The sequence below is a fragment of the Rhamphochromis longiceps genome, linkage group LG5 (assembly GCF_057381845.1).
Source record: "Rhamphochromis longiceps isolate RC_006_pf linkage group LG5, R_longiceps_female_GT1.1, whole genome shotgun sequence".
Lineage (NCBI taxonomy): Eukaryota > Metazoa > Chordata > Actinopteri > Cichliformes > Cichlidae > Rhamphochromis > Rhamphochromis longiceps.
This window is the reverse complement of record NC_140561.1, coordinates 21,822,499-21,836,120: the sequence shown is the minus strand read 5'-3', so window position 1 is coordinate 21,836,120 and position 13,622 is coordinate 21,822,499. Positions and strand designations below refer to the sequence as shown.

At 44.2% G+C, this 13,622-nt stretch overlaps 2 protein-coding genes across 4 annotated transcripts; both read right to left on the bottom strand.

Annotated features, from left to right (window-relative positions):
• Positions 1-265: 265 nt before the first annotated feature.
• Positions 266-8,377, bottom strand: tmcc2 (transmembrane and coiled-coil domain family 2). The gene is made up of 5 exons (XM_085407939.1): positions 7,469-8,377; positions 4,565-4,978; positions 3,619-4,241; positions 2,358-2,493; positions 266-2,058 (listed from the first exon to the last, which is right to left on the bottom strand). Exons 1-5 carry the CDS (start codon positions 7,469-7,471, stop codon positions 1,759-1,761), a joined length of 1,476 nt encoding a protein of 491 aa, XP_085264065.1. The 5' UTR covers positions 7,472-8,377; the 3' UTR covers positions 266-1,758.
• Positions 8,378-10,254: 1,877 nt separating this feature from the next.
• cdkn1a (cyclin dependent kinase inhibitor 1A) lies at positions 10,255-13,390 on the bottom strand. 3 transcript variants are annotated; one of them, XM_085406590.1, is made up of 3 exons: positions 13,038-13,390; positions 10,906-11,356; positions 10,255-10,823 (listed from the first exon to the last, which is right to left on the bottom strand). In XM_085406590.1, exons 2-3 carry the CDS (start codon positions 11,345-11,347, stop codon positions 10,768-10,770), a joined length of 498 nt encoding a protein of 165 aa, XP_085262716.1. In that variant the 5' UTR covers positions 11,348-11,356; positions 13,038-13,390; the 3' UTR covers positions 10,255-10,767. The 3 variants fall into 3 exon arrangements, with proteins under 3 accessions (XP_085262716.1, XP_085262714.1, XP_085262715.1); XM_085406588.1 differs by lacking the exon at positions 13,038-13,390 and adding an exon at positions 11,694-11,846; XM_085406589.1 differs by lacking the exon at positions 13,038-13,390 and having other exon boundaries at positions 10,906-11,687.
• Between the last annotated feature and the right edge of the window lie 232 nt (positions 13,391-13,622).

Genomic DNA, 13,622 nt, shown 5'->3' with positions numbered 1-13,622 from the left:
AGAAGGTTATGAGCAGCTTCATGAATTTAGCTTCATGGCTGAGCCAAGAGAGTAAAGTAGAACTGAAATAATCAGGTTACCAGATGGATGCACAGCTGATCCGAGGCCTAACCACTAATGTGTTCTTAGAAATATAATCTGATCCAGCCAAGGATGGTGCTCATAATCAAATGTAAATCTCTTTCTTGCCTTAACAGTAAAGTGATCAGGGGCGTGGCCGCCACTCCCAAATGAAAAAAATATGAATCAGTAATTGTGATCCATAAACATGCCAACAGTGTCTGAAACAGCATTCTACAAATGCTCCCTTAAGGTATGTGTATGTGTTTAAATGCTTAAGATCAATCAGCTTATGGGACTCTTTCACACTGGAAGCTCCTAAATTTCCCTTTTTCCATGCTTCATATCTGACTTTTATGGAAGATCTATGTTACTTTGTTTGTATGCAATGGTCAAGGGTGGAGCAAAAGGATGGCCAAGCTCACCGCAAACTAACATTTACCCGTCCTTCGGGCCTACCTCTTCCAACCAAAGGTAATCCGATGATTATGCACACAGTCAGAGCTGGAGCTTTATCCACTCTCTGCTGCTTTTTTATGCTTCCCATGCATTCACATTGTAACAGCAAAACCACCCATTTATATGCAATAATCTTACAATTATTATAAGCAATCAAAAGAGAATACACTTTGGTGCCTGCATATGCAAATACGTTTTTAAAAGTAAAAAAAACAAACGGGTGTCGGCGTGAAGGACGATGAGGAGATGGATCAAGGTCAGCCTAATATATGAAATCATTTATTTCTTACATTGTTTAATAAAACAGCAATAATTCTTCTTTCTTTTCTTTTTTTTCTTTTTTTGCAAACTGGATATAAACTTTGAACATGCCAGTTAAGTTGACACTGTGGATAGTAGCAGTTCTACAATAGATATAATATGAAAATGCATTTGTGGACAGAGCAGATTTTTACACTGTTGAGTCAGTATGGTGAATTGTAGCAGATTTTTTTTAACTATTCATTCATTTGCAAGAGAAAAAAAAAAGGAAAACGAAAGAAAAAGCACTGCTTCAACACCAGAGAAGAATGTGAAACAAACCGGGAATGACACCGAGTGGAGATACGACAGATCCGCGCTGCAATTCTGACACCAAAATGGCAGTTATAGAAGATTCAGTCTGTCAGTAATGACATGTTAACTCATGCCAGCTCGATGCATCTCAGTGCACATATGAGGACATGCATGAGCACATAACATTCATGGAGAAAAGAAGAAAAAACACCTTGTTCCTCTCAAATACACATTAGCTTCAACATGAAGATTACAGCAAACATGATCGGGCATTTTATTTTTGCTCCTGTCTTTGTAATGAATGTATCATAAATCATTAGAAAAAGGCCAAAGATTTCTTGCAAGAAACTCAGTTTTTGGTGACAGCGATGCGATCGACGGTTGGTCATCAGTGCCGGTACATGTGGGTGAGAGGGAAGGATGTCTTTTGTCACTTGGCAAGCAGAGAATTTCACTTGTTTTTGCTCTGTAAACACCTCTCGGCGCTCCCTGTAGGCCGGGTCTCGACTAAAAAGTGCCGTGCTTTGTTCTCTCTCACTCCGCCTTCAAACTCAAAGGGAACTCGCCGCAGTGGCTTTCATTTCACTTCAGTCTCTGGGTCCCTTCAGTGATGGCGAACTGAGCTGGAATCAGCTTCTCTGATCCCCTCCTCCTCTTCCTCCTGTAGAGTGTCTTTCAGGAAGTTTAGCTGGGCAGCAGCCACAGCTCCACAAAGTCCCACTGCTTCCACAGCACGAACAGCAGCAATGTCAGCAGGACGGTGGCGGCTACGCGGGCCCGGGTCTTCATCAGAGGGGTGATGAAGTTGGCCAGAGTGGAGACGAAGACCAACAGCACGGCCATGAGCGCCAGGATGACGTTGATGAGCTTCCCCAGCAGAGCTCGAGCGTTGGCATTCTCCACTCCTTCTAACTGGACAACCTGCTGCTGCTGCTGCTGCAGCTCCAGCTTGGTGATGCGGGTCAGGCATGACTCGACTGCCTCCTGTGTGTGCAGATCCCAAAGAAATGAACCCACTTAGTGCGATTTTGTTTTTCAAAACCTCATTAAAAGGCCTGAAAATCTAAGACACCTTTTACAGGGAATGATAATGTCTTAATTCAACTGCTTTAGTCAGAGTTGAAACTACCTCTGAAAATCACAGTCAGTAAACACAGTTTGTACGTTCACGTCTTTGAAGCATATACAGGTTTTGGAGAAACATATTGCCCACACACAGCTCTGATCCCAACTTCTAGCAAACTCCAAAGTCTCCAACGATCTATCGGAGTCTTTGTTTTTACCTGAATGTCTCTCGCCCTCTCATACGACTGGTAGGCGACTTTCTCCTCCATGCTGGCGAGCTCCTGTTTCAGGTTGGTCATCTCATTCTGGTGCAGCTCCGTCAGGTCATTCAGCTGCTCTTCAAGTCGCTCATACCTGAACACACAGCGCAGCACACACTGTACTCCAAAGCATGCATGTCAAACTTGTTTTACATGGTTTATCTACATATTTAATCCCTGTGATGTCATTTATTTTTCTTTTTTTTTATTATTGTGGACTCATTGTACAAAACATACATTTAGTAGAGGGCAAAAAAATAGAAGTTTCCTTGTATTTAATTCATCCTCTGGTTGTTTGTTGCTTTCTACCATCTACCACTCTACCATCTTGAAATTTTGTGTGATGGTAGAGATCAATAAGAGCTCAGCTGATTTCATTTGGGAGGAAATCTGGTCATGGTCACACCAAATGTAAAAATCAGTATAAACTTTATATTACCCACAGTGTTTTATGGATCTTCAATCTTCACAACAGTATAACAGGCTTGAATGACATGATTACCTAGGTTGGCTAAGCATTTGACCTTGACCTTCATTTTCTAGCGCCCAAGGTTAAAAAAAAACATTTGAAAGGGCATGGAGAGAACACGCTTGTAATTCTTTTCAATATGATGCCCTAATTGATCACGATGACAAAATCACACACTGCATGAAGAAATGTCAAAATCTGAAGTTATTGCAGCTTATTGAAGCCAAAGATTTTGGCCGATTCTGCACCAATCGTCTGGGTAAAGATAATAAAATACACTAGCATTTAAGGCTTTAAGGTCATAGGTCAAAGGTCAGACAGCATGTTGCAAAACAAAAGCTTTAGTATACTCCTTGACCTTCAGGGGGAGTTGTGCTCTCTGAGTGCTATTGTTGTTTATCTATTACTTAATTAATAATGAATTATTAAGTGAATAATTAATTTGTGTTGCATGCACTGTTAGAGGGGAGGTGTTTATCAGAAGGAAAAGCTGTAAAGCTCTGAAAATGTAGTCAGAAATTTCAAACCCAATGCCCTCCTTCACATTTTCCAATAACGTCTAGTGGACGGCACTTTTCCGGCCACTTTTGGCGACTGGGCCTTAATTTTGACACCCCTGCTCTAAAGTACATATTTAATGATGATTTTAAAAGGAGCAGTGGGGACTGAGTTGTTTTTTCCTTGTGTGAATTGCATCTTGATGTTCAGTGTAGCACGTTAGTGATTGCTTTTCTTTGCAGGGACATCTACCTGTATCTCTCTTCCTGCAGGCACTGAGTCATGTAAGAGTAGTCGCTCTGCAGCTGGCCCTTCATGTCCTCGATGGCGTCCTCCATGTGCGTCTGGCTGGCCTTGATCTCCTGCAGACCCTCAAGTAAAGAGTCCCATGAACTATGCATGTGATGGTGGTGGTGGTGGTGCCCGTCCAATCTGGGGCTCCCCATCGTTGGGCCTAACATACCACCCCCTCCTCCTCCACCAGCCCCACCAGAATTACTGCCCGCTCCGGATCCAGACGTGGCGCTGGAACACTCGTCGTCGCTGCCGTACTTTGGGCTGGAGACCAGGGTGGCGCTTCCACTCAGGGCGCGGGGCGTGGGGGTGTCTTCAGCGTGGCCCCCAACTCCGTCCTCTAGCGTGTCTTTTAGGTGAGCAATGTTATCAGCACTGCCAAACTTGTTTCTTATAAGACTGGCAAACTCTCGTGGCTTGGAGACAACGGCCGTGTGCGTGAGAGCAGAAACTCCTCCTTTAACCCCTTCAACTACTCCACCTCCGAATCCACTTATCCCAGCACGAACGTTGGCTCCCACGTCCTTCAGTCCCTGCTGCATGTCCCGCAGGACATCCTTCGGCTGCCGGGCTGGCCCATTCTGTGAAGAGGGGAAAAGGAATGAGGAAGCAGAGAAGTGGAGGATCCTAAAGGAGAGAGCTGATCATGTTATGAGGGTAAGTTTTAACCCTCATAACACAGATGAGGAAAGCAGTCCCTGTGAAGAATCAGGTGAGGCACAGGGGGGATGCACTGGTTTAAATAAGTGTTTGGGAAATCATCAGTCTATTTCTGGACTCCACTGCGCTCCCAAAGATAGACTGAACACTTGTTCAAGTCACTCATAAGATAAATGTTCCAATAGACCACGAAGAAAGACACGTGCATACACACACACACACACACGCACACGCACACACTTACTTGCTCTATCTCCTTCAGCTTCTTGTGGTAGTGCTCTAGTTTTTTGTGTAAGTGCGCAATAGTCTGTGCCGATTTCTGGTTCTTCTTCTCGAACACTTGCTTGATTCTGGACGCCTGCTGTTTGTCCGCGTTGTGAGCCAACTTCAGGTACTCCGCCACGTTGTCGTCACGCGCCTCCTGCTCCACGCGAATCTGCTCGGTGACCTTTAGGATCTTCTGCTGCAGATGCTCCAGAGCAGCACGTGTCCGCTGCGGCTCACCGGCCACAGCACCTTCCGCTCCCCCCGCCATGCCCCCAGACACCGACCCCACCGCCGCTGCTGCCCCCGCTCCGTCCATGCTGATGTTGGTGTCAGAGCCTCCATGGCTGGTAGTGGAGGGCAGGCCTAGAGTTGCCACCTCACTCTTGTCCAGCTGAGGGGACAAGAGGGCAGTGACTTGCTATTCAGGGGTGAAAAGAGAGCTACAACTGCTCCAGATACATTAGAGGTGTTAGTCAAACTAAGGAATCAGAGCCTCATCAGTATAAAAGTGTAAAAGTAGAGATAACAAAGGTTATTCAGATAAACGGCGCTGGAGAAACATCTTCACTGTAGCTGACTCTTCACAGACTGGGTTTTACAAGAAAAGAAGTTCATCTGCAGACATGTGGTGCCAACACAGGCTGTTATTATTGGTGTTATATTCACATAAACATTACTGTGCAAAAGTCTTGAGCCACTCCTTATATCTATGTGTTTTAATGGGAAATAGGTGCAGTGATTTACATGTGCAAACTTAACATAAATACAGCACATTAAGGCAAACAGAGTTTGTACAACTCCAACAAGCTTGAAATTCAATATTTTGTTATGACCGCCTGAACTCTCTTCCTCAAGCTTTCTTGTAATTCTTGTAATTTCTTTAAGTAGCCTTCAGGGATATCCAGGATACTTGAAGGACATTCAAGGTCAGATGCATCTTTTAGGTCCTGTGTCAGGGCTTTCCTTTCCTTTCCTTTCCTTTCCTTTCCTTTCCTTCCTTCCTTCCTTCCTTCCTTCCTTCCTTCCTTCCTTCCTTCCTTCCTTCCTTCCTTCCTTCCTTCCTTCCTTTAAACTTTATATTAAGCATTATTCAAAGATTCAGCTAAAGAAATGGAAACAAGTTATATGCTGTTGTGACAGGCTGCTAGTAACAAAGTGCCTAGATTAGACTTATTAAAAAATCTATTATTAAATATTTATTAGATATGATGCAATTTAAAATCGGTTCTTTGCTAATGTTCTGTCACATATAGAGACAACACTGGTTCATCCCTTGAGTGAGATGTTGTTTTTGTTCTTGAATGACTCATAGGTACAAGGTACAAGGACTGGACTGAAAGTGAGAACAAACTTTGAAAGACCTTTGGAAAGCCGAAGCAAAATATAAAGAGACAAGGGTTGGCTCAAGACTGGTGCTGTATGACAATAAAACAGTAATGCTTCGTTTATAATTAAAGTACATCATATAGGTCGCATACATAAAACACTCAGTTAATTTTTAGTTGTGTGTAATTCAAAAAAATTATCTTCACAGAAACAGACAAAATGTAAAGTATTTGAATCTTTACTTTCTGCAGGAAACAAAATTTCTTCTGTTTTTCTAAACTGCAGATTATATTTTCCAGATCTCAACTGCCAGAAACAAAACACCTGAGTAACCTCAGTAAAATCACTCAACAAAATAAATAAACCTCCTTCGATGGGACTGTCAAAATGTGTCATTTTGCCCACTCGGGGCATATTAGCTTTAACCGATCTAGCGGAGAGATTAGAGACCACATAGAAAGGCCACCATGCATTAATTAGATGATGCTTCCTGCCCTGCTGAGCCTCAAAAAACGAAGAAGGAGAAGAAGACGATGACGATTAGTTAAGATCGAAGCAAACTACACATGTAAACCCACGAAGGTGTGCAGCACGTGGCGTGTACTTTAATGCTAAAGACACGCTGAGCGTGTATGTAAATCTATTTCTGCCTGAACCTTCGTCTGACTTTTCCTTCAGAAAAACAAAAAACATAACAGCCTGAGGATGTAATCCCTTTTACACGACGAGACCCCGCGTTGACAGATCCACGCGGGGATTCCCTGGTCAGTATTATATGTTTATGTGCGGCTTTGGCAGATGGCGCGTTTGATAATGACTCTCCGCCTGACGTCAAAACGCAGCAATCAGACCCTCAGACACGAGTTTGGGCTCACACATGACGAGAGCAGTGCTGTGAGATATTTCTCACAGCACTGCTCTCGTTTCTGTCTGCGGGATGGCGCGAGGATTTATTTTACATTATATCTGCGCGACTGCGTGAAATGAGCACGCGCTGTGATTGTAAAAGTAGGTTACAATCACGGTGTGATGGAGAGGAAAACGCATGACTGCAGCCCCGTGATGGAAAAACAACAAATCATTTTTTTCCTGATCTCTGAAAAAAATAGATGAATAAAAAGTGGGATGCTTTTTTGAGTGGCTATCACTCGCAGGATCAGAGGGGGTGAAGTGGGCAACCAAAAAAAAGCGCAAATCGGCATATAGCGACGGCTGCGGTGGTGCTCAAACCTGACGCGGTGTCTCTGTTTAAACGTGTAATAATAATAATAATAATAATAATAATAATAATAAAAGATCCACGGAGCGACGCTGTGGATGAAGCCGAGACTCCTGAAGGTCGGGAGAGAAGCGGTGAGGATGAGGATGGAGATGGCAGATGTCTATGGCGTGAAAACAAGAGGACAGGGTGATGCCTGTGCATTCTTCACTCAGCGGGAGACGCGCGGGGACGTGATGCCAGCGAGCACGCGAGGACGAGACACAAGCAGCGCAGGAAAATGAAAATGAAAAATTTAAAAAAGGAAAGAAAAAAAAGGATATCAGAAAACGTTACCATACTGCTTTAATCCAATTTTTGCAGTGCCATTGCAAGTCTGTGTTCGAGGCCCATCCTCCTCCTCCTCCCTCCGCCTCCCCCTGAGCTCACCGAGGAGGAGTCCCCCCTCCTCAAATGTCTTTACCCCCAGCCGTGGGTCTGGCTAACTGTCACCTCCCTGGATCCTAACGCTCCATCGTTAACACCATCGATATCTGCAGCCTCCCTCTCCCTTTTCCTATCTCTAATGCTCCGATCTCTCTCTCTCTCTCCCTCTCCTTTGTGTCATATGCTCCCTCCGCCTCCCCCTGCTTCACTCTCCTACATCTCTCTCTCTCTCTTTCTGTCCCTCTTTCGGTCTACATGCAAATGCTATCAGTACTGCCCTGTAATGGATGTGGGAGCTAAGGGACAGATGATGGAGGGGCTGGGAGAGCTTGGCGCAGGCGTGCAGGTGCCCCCGTGCTGATAAGGCCAGAGGAGGGAGGGAGGGGGTGGGGTGAGTGGAGGGAGGGAGCGCTCCACTCACCTAAACTAACTCCAGTACAAACACGCGCACTTCGCCTGTGCTGGTGTGGGACTGCAGTGATGTTGTGCCAAAGTACACAATGCCTCAGAGCGCCGACTCGCTCTCGTAATTTGCCTACTTCACAAAAGAGTGAAGAAAAAAAAGTGGTATCACAACAGCAGAAGCCAGTTTGCATGACTCGGCACTACGCGAGGATATATTCACCCAACTTCAGATCTCTCTGTGCCTGACGGTGCGTCAGGATGTGTCTCCGCGGAGGGACGCCCTCTAAAAAGGAAGCGTAAAACACGCTGTCATCGTCGTCTTCAAAAACAAACTTGGAATAGATTTCAAAGAGGAACTGAGAACAAAACAAGTAAAAGAACTGGAAGGTATAATAAATAAAATAGACTTCAACAACACTTGATTTTAGTGTGTTGTTATTTTTAAATTATTGTATTACTTATTGATCGTGGCCCAATAATAGCAAGAGGTAATACGTTAACACGCTTACTGGACACTTTATTAGGGTGTATTCAACCTCTCCTTAACATAAATATTTAATTAGCCAGTCACATGGCTTCAGGTCCATGTATTTATGCATGCAGACTAAGGAGCTGCTGAAATTCAAACTAAGCATCAGATTAGAGAAGAAAGACGATTTAAGTGACTTTGAATGTGGCATGGTCTGCTGTATTTCAGAAACTGCTGATCTGCTTGGATTTTGCTGCACAGCCACCTCTTTACGGGAATGGTCTGATGGTCGGAAAAAGAGAAAATATCAAATTAGTGAGCGGCAGTTCTCTTGGAGAAAATACCTCATTGGTGTCAGAGGTCAGAGGAGAATGGTTTGAACAGATAGACAACAGAAACTCAAATAACAGCCAACGTTACAACCAAACTATGCACACCATGTTGCCAGTGACGTCAGCAAAGAACAGGAAACTGAAGCCACAATTTGCACGGGCTCACCAAACTTGGACATTAGATGTTTGGATAAATGTTGCCTGGTTTCAGGAGTCTCGATTTCTGCAAGAAATCGATTTTCTGATTTCTTGCATACTTTGGGCCCCTTAATGCCAATTGATTAACATAAAAAAAAAACACCACAGTGGCCTCCACAGTCACCAGATCCCAATCCTGTAGAGCATCTTTGGGATGTGATAGAGCATCATGGATATGCAGCTGACAAATCTGCACCAAATATGTGATGCTTTCATGTCAACATGGACCAAAATCTCTGAGGTTTGTTTCCAGCACCTTGTTGAATCTGTGCTACAAAGAGTTAATGCACTTCTGAAGACAAAGAGATCCAACCCAGTGCTAGCGAGGTGTTCCTAATAAAGCGGCCAGTGAGTGTATAATGGCCTTAATGGAGAAATGACAAGTTGTTGTACTGTTGCACAACACTGCAAGGGTTCAACCAAACTAAGGAACAGTTTTACCGCTGATACTAAAAAGTAAAGTGACGACACATTAAAGACACAAGGCGGTTCATTTGACCATTTTATTGGATTTCATAATAATTAAACAAAACCTAAATTAACACATGACATCGTATCTCACAATAAATAAGGACAGATTTTCACTTGTAGCCTTGAACAAAACACAATACAGAGGAAATGTGCGCAAGCATCTACAAACAGAAGTGCATTCGTTGTTTGGGGTCATTCGCTTATTTTCTCGGCTTCGGAGCATTTGTAAGCTTTCTGTTGGTGAGGGTTAGCGTCACAGTGACACCCATTCATATTACCCATAGCAGCAGGATTTGCTAATGTAGACATAAATAAGTGCCAAGAGGAAAAAAAAAGAACAAATTTAAGGCAAAAAAACCCAAAACAAAACATATCATTAGTTAGATTGCACAGTGAAAATAATAAATGTGACATTTTAGCTTAGTATACATTTACTTATGATGAAGGAACTTTAAATACCAAAAACAAATGCCAGTAAAGGCACTTGATACTGGGTGTTTATGTGCAATAATGCAGTTTAAATGATTATGCTACCTGACAATGCCATATTTAACTTTATAGATAAATCTCTTATACATATATAACTAAATAAACGTGTTTAAGTGTTCCTAGTCTACGTTATCAGTATCAGAGTCTGGGCAGCCTTAGGACATCAAAAATCAGCTGACGTAAAGTAGATGGAAAAGGATGGAAGAGGACATGATGGCACTTCTGTCTTTTACAATCTAAGCAAAGCAACTGCGTGTTTGAGATGTCAGAACTCTTCAAGCATCTTCCTTTGATTAAAAGATGGTCGATAAAAGCACTGTATACAGCTGGACATAAAAAGTATAACATACTTCGGAAAGTAAAAAAAAGAAGACGACTGGTAAACCCTTGTGATACACATGTAGAAAAAATGCTGTAGAAAAACAATAATGGATTTGAACTACGGAGCCAAAGAGCTTTGTCCTCTCAGCTCACAGACATGATGAGGCTGGATGATTTTAATCGACACATCTCCAGCGGATGTGAATGTGCTTTCAGTGCGGCTGAATGTGCAGTCGGGCAACACTTTGGCACCCCCCCCCCCCCCTTCCCCAAATGAGTGTAAATCCACTGATTCCAGAGATTACTGTTAATCTTCTCTGCTCAAATGTCGCATTCTTGCCACTGAGGGAAAAAAACACCAATCTCCTCAAAGTGACTACAGTACCCTAATTAAGTGTTTTGTATTGACGTGTGGTTGAGGTCCCTCCTGGGTGCACGGCCAGAGTCTGTGCGGGACGTGTGATTCCTGAGCGTGGCCCTGTCTGTGAGGTTCTCTTGGCATATTGGCGTTTCTCCACCGAACATCACTCGCCGGATTTGCGGGGCATCCACACTACTCTTCTTTTAGCCTGGTAGAAATCTGTTGGGATAAAGCGCAGGAATTTTAAGCTCATGCACTCTCACGTAAAATGACGAGACTTCTCGCTTTCAGCTACACGTACCTGTGATGTTCGTCTGCTTCCTCTTCAGCCCCGTGTTCTCGCCCTTCTCCGGTGTTTTCTCCAGCATCTCCTGGCTGTGCGTGCATTTCCCCGGCGTACTGGGGATGTTCTCCTTCTCGCTCTGTGCCGTCTCCACCCTCCCTCTCTTGGGAGTAACTGTCGCTGCTGACCTTTGGCCTTCAGCTTGTCCGAGATCCTGCAAACAGGACCTGTAGAGCAGAGGCACCCTAGTGCTCGGGACACCTTCCCATTGGAAATCACTGCTCTCCAGAGGCTTGTCCAAGCTAAAGTCAAAGCCCCACCGCTTTGAAGCCTCCTGAAGGTCGCTACGCATGGCAGCCTGGTACTCCACCTGTAGCTGCTCTCGGTCCACAGGCCCAAACAGGTTTCTCCGGGCTGGTCTTTTTCTCAGAACCCCCAAGATTCGCTTGTGAGAAGCCATCACTCTACACTGATGGAAACAGACAGAAGATCTCTGGTTAGAGTAACACTGATTGGCGTTTTGCTTTAAAAAAGTAGCAACAATAATAAACCAGGCATGACATATTTGAAAGTTAATTTTGTCTCCATTAATTAAGCATCTCCAGCGATGAGACTAATCCTCCCAGACACTCGGTGCTGATGAAATGTTGCACAAGTAAAACATGCAGTGACTTCTCTGAGAGGAGAGGAACTTCTGCGCCAGTCTTATTCTAAACCAAGCAAAATGAGTTCTGTAATCCATTACAAGTGCATCCATCTCAGTTACTTGATACTGTCTCGAGTATGAAAGTAAAAATCAGTCTCACCATCTTTCAAACCAGCGTAAAGCTCCTCAGTGAACTAACACACTGGTCTCACTGGGCAGCTTTTTATACTAAGGCAGTGACTCACTGAGCGCTCCTCCCTCTCTCTGAATCACTGGTACATGCCAGGGCATAATCTCAACCAGACATGTAAGGACAAGTCCTAAGCAGCGACCAACAGCGCAAACACCGAGAATCACCACCAGGTGGCAGTATCAGGCCCCCTGCAGATTAAAAATCAGAGGCGGTGATTTGTGAATCCTATTTCCAGATCTGCAGATCTGGACGGGACTTACAAACAGCAAACACTTTACTGCGAAGGCTACAGGAAGGAATCAGGTGTGTCTCAGGTGGATGTCATTAAGGCCATCCGGGAAGTACTGGGCAGAATTCCCAGGATTTTCTTTTCAGGGAACAATCATGAGAAGCAGTTCCCATCATGATTATCCAGCTGAGAACAGCAGGAGGGGGAGAGGTCACTCTGATTAGAGTTTAATAAGTGATGAAAATAATGACGATGAAGAGAAGTGCAGATGAGGCAGAGAAGCAAATCATCAACACAACCTGATAACTGTTCACTGGCACCTTAAGTCCATTGTTTTTTTCAACAAAGCTTTCAATAAACACGGGCTTTAAAATGACTCCTTATACTGGGAAAAACTGGGGAGCCAAAAATAAATCCAATTCACCTAGAATGAAGTAAAACATCAGAAACAAGGAAACAGTTTGGGAGAGGGTAAATACACAGCTTGTAGACACCATCCTCCTCACACCCTCCCATTTCCATCCACTCAGTCACGCGTATGACGCGGCGTGAGAGGAGGGGGCGGAGTGATTCAAGCGAGTGGCGGGAGAACGAGTCATGCCCGGGCGGCGCTGGAACCGGCTCGAACCCTGCCCAGTTTACTACACGGGTCCACGTGAGGCTGGAACTCGTGCTGGCCAAACTGCGCTGTCACTGTCTGGAGCCCTTACCACCCCTGCACACCAATGAATCATAACCACACACACACACGTAAAAACAACCGTGCGGGAAGCTTTGGTAAAGTTTTGAGTTGATACACTGAAACCAGCTAAAAGACATACAAACCCAACAACAACACGGGGACGGCGGTAATCATGGAAAGGTGTAATTTCTGGGATTAAACGAACAAATAAATAAATAAATTAGATTTAAAAAAAGATAAAATATAGTTAGGACTGAACCTAAAAGTAGCTCCTATAACATTGCAGGTTGTATAGCTATATAATGTAAACAGCGATTTGTTTTAGAGTTGTATACACTAACAGGCCAGTCACAAGTGAACACACCAAAGCGCAAAAATTCAAATTTTTAGTTTTACTTACATTTTAATTCAAAGACAAAAAATCTTCCTTCTTTCAAACTTGCTGGGGGAAACCTGACTGTTATCCACCTTATCTTGCTGTTTTTCTGATTTCCAGTCTTCACAGCAGCTCTGAAGTAAATAAACGCCCGAAGCTGATGCTATGTAACCCAGCAGATTCACAGGAAAATACTTCTCCGTGACACTTTCTCCTAAGATTTCTTACAGACACGGACTCCTGCTAAACTTTTATGAGCTCGGGTACCCTCCTCTCCAGTCCAGAGGTGGAGACTCGGGGGACTCGCACACGTGAATTTGGCCCGGTAAACACACGAGCGCACGTGAAACTTGGCTCGGGTAGAAGACGTGAGGAAATTCCAGTTCAGGACACAGCCCAGCTCAGCCTCCCCCTCCCCGCCTCTCCCTGCCTCTCAGTGCGCATGACAGAGCGCAGCGGTGTGTATACTTGTCCCGTTTCCAGGATACATGACACATCTCGTTTGCTTCCTCCCATTTCTAAAACAGCTCATGTATGGAATCAGAACGATGCCACCTTGAAACGAAACCGAAAAATGGATTGAAACCGAAAAAAAATATTGTAACTGAA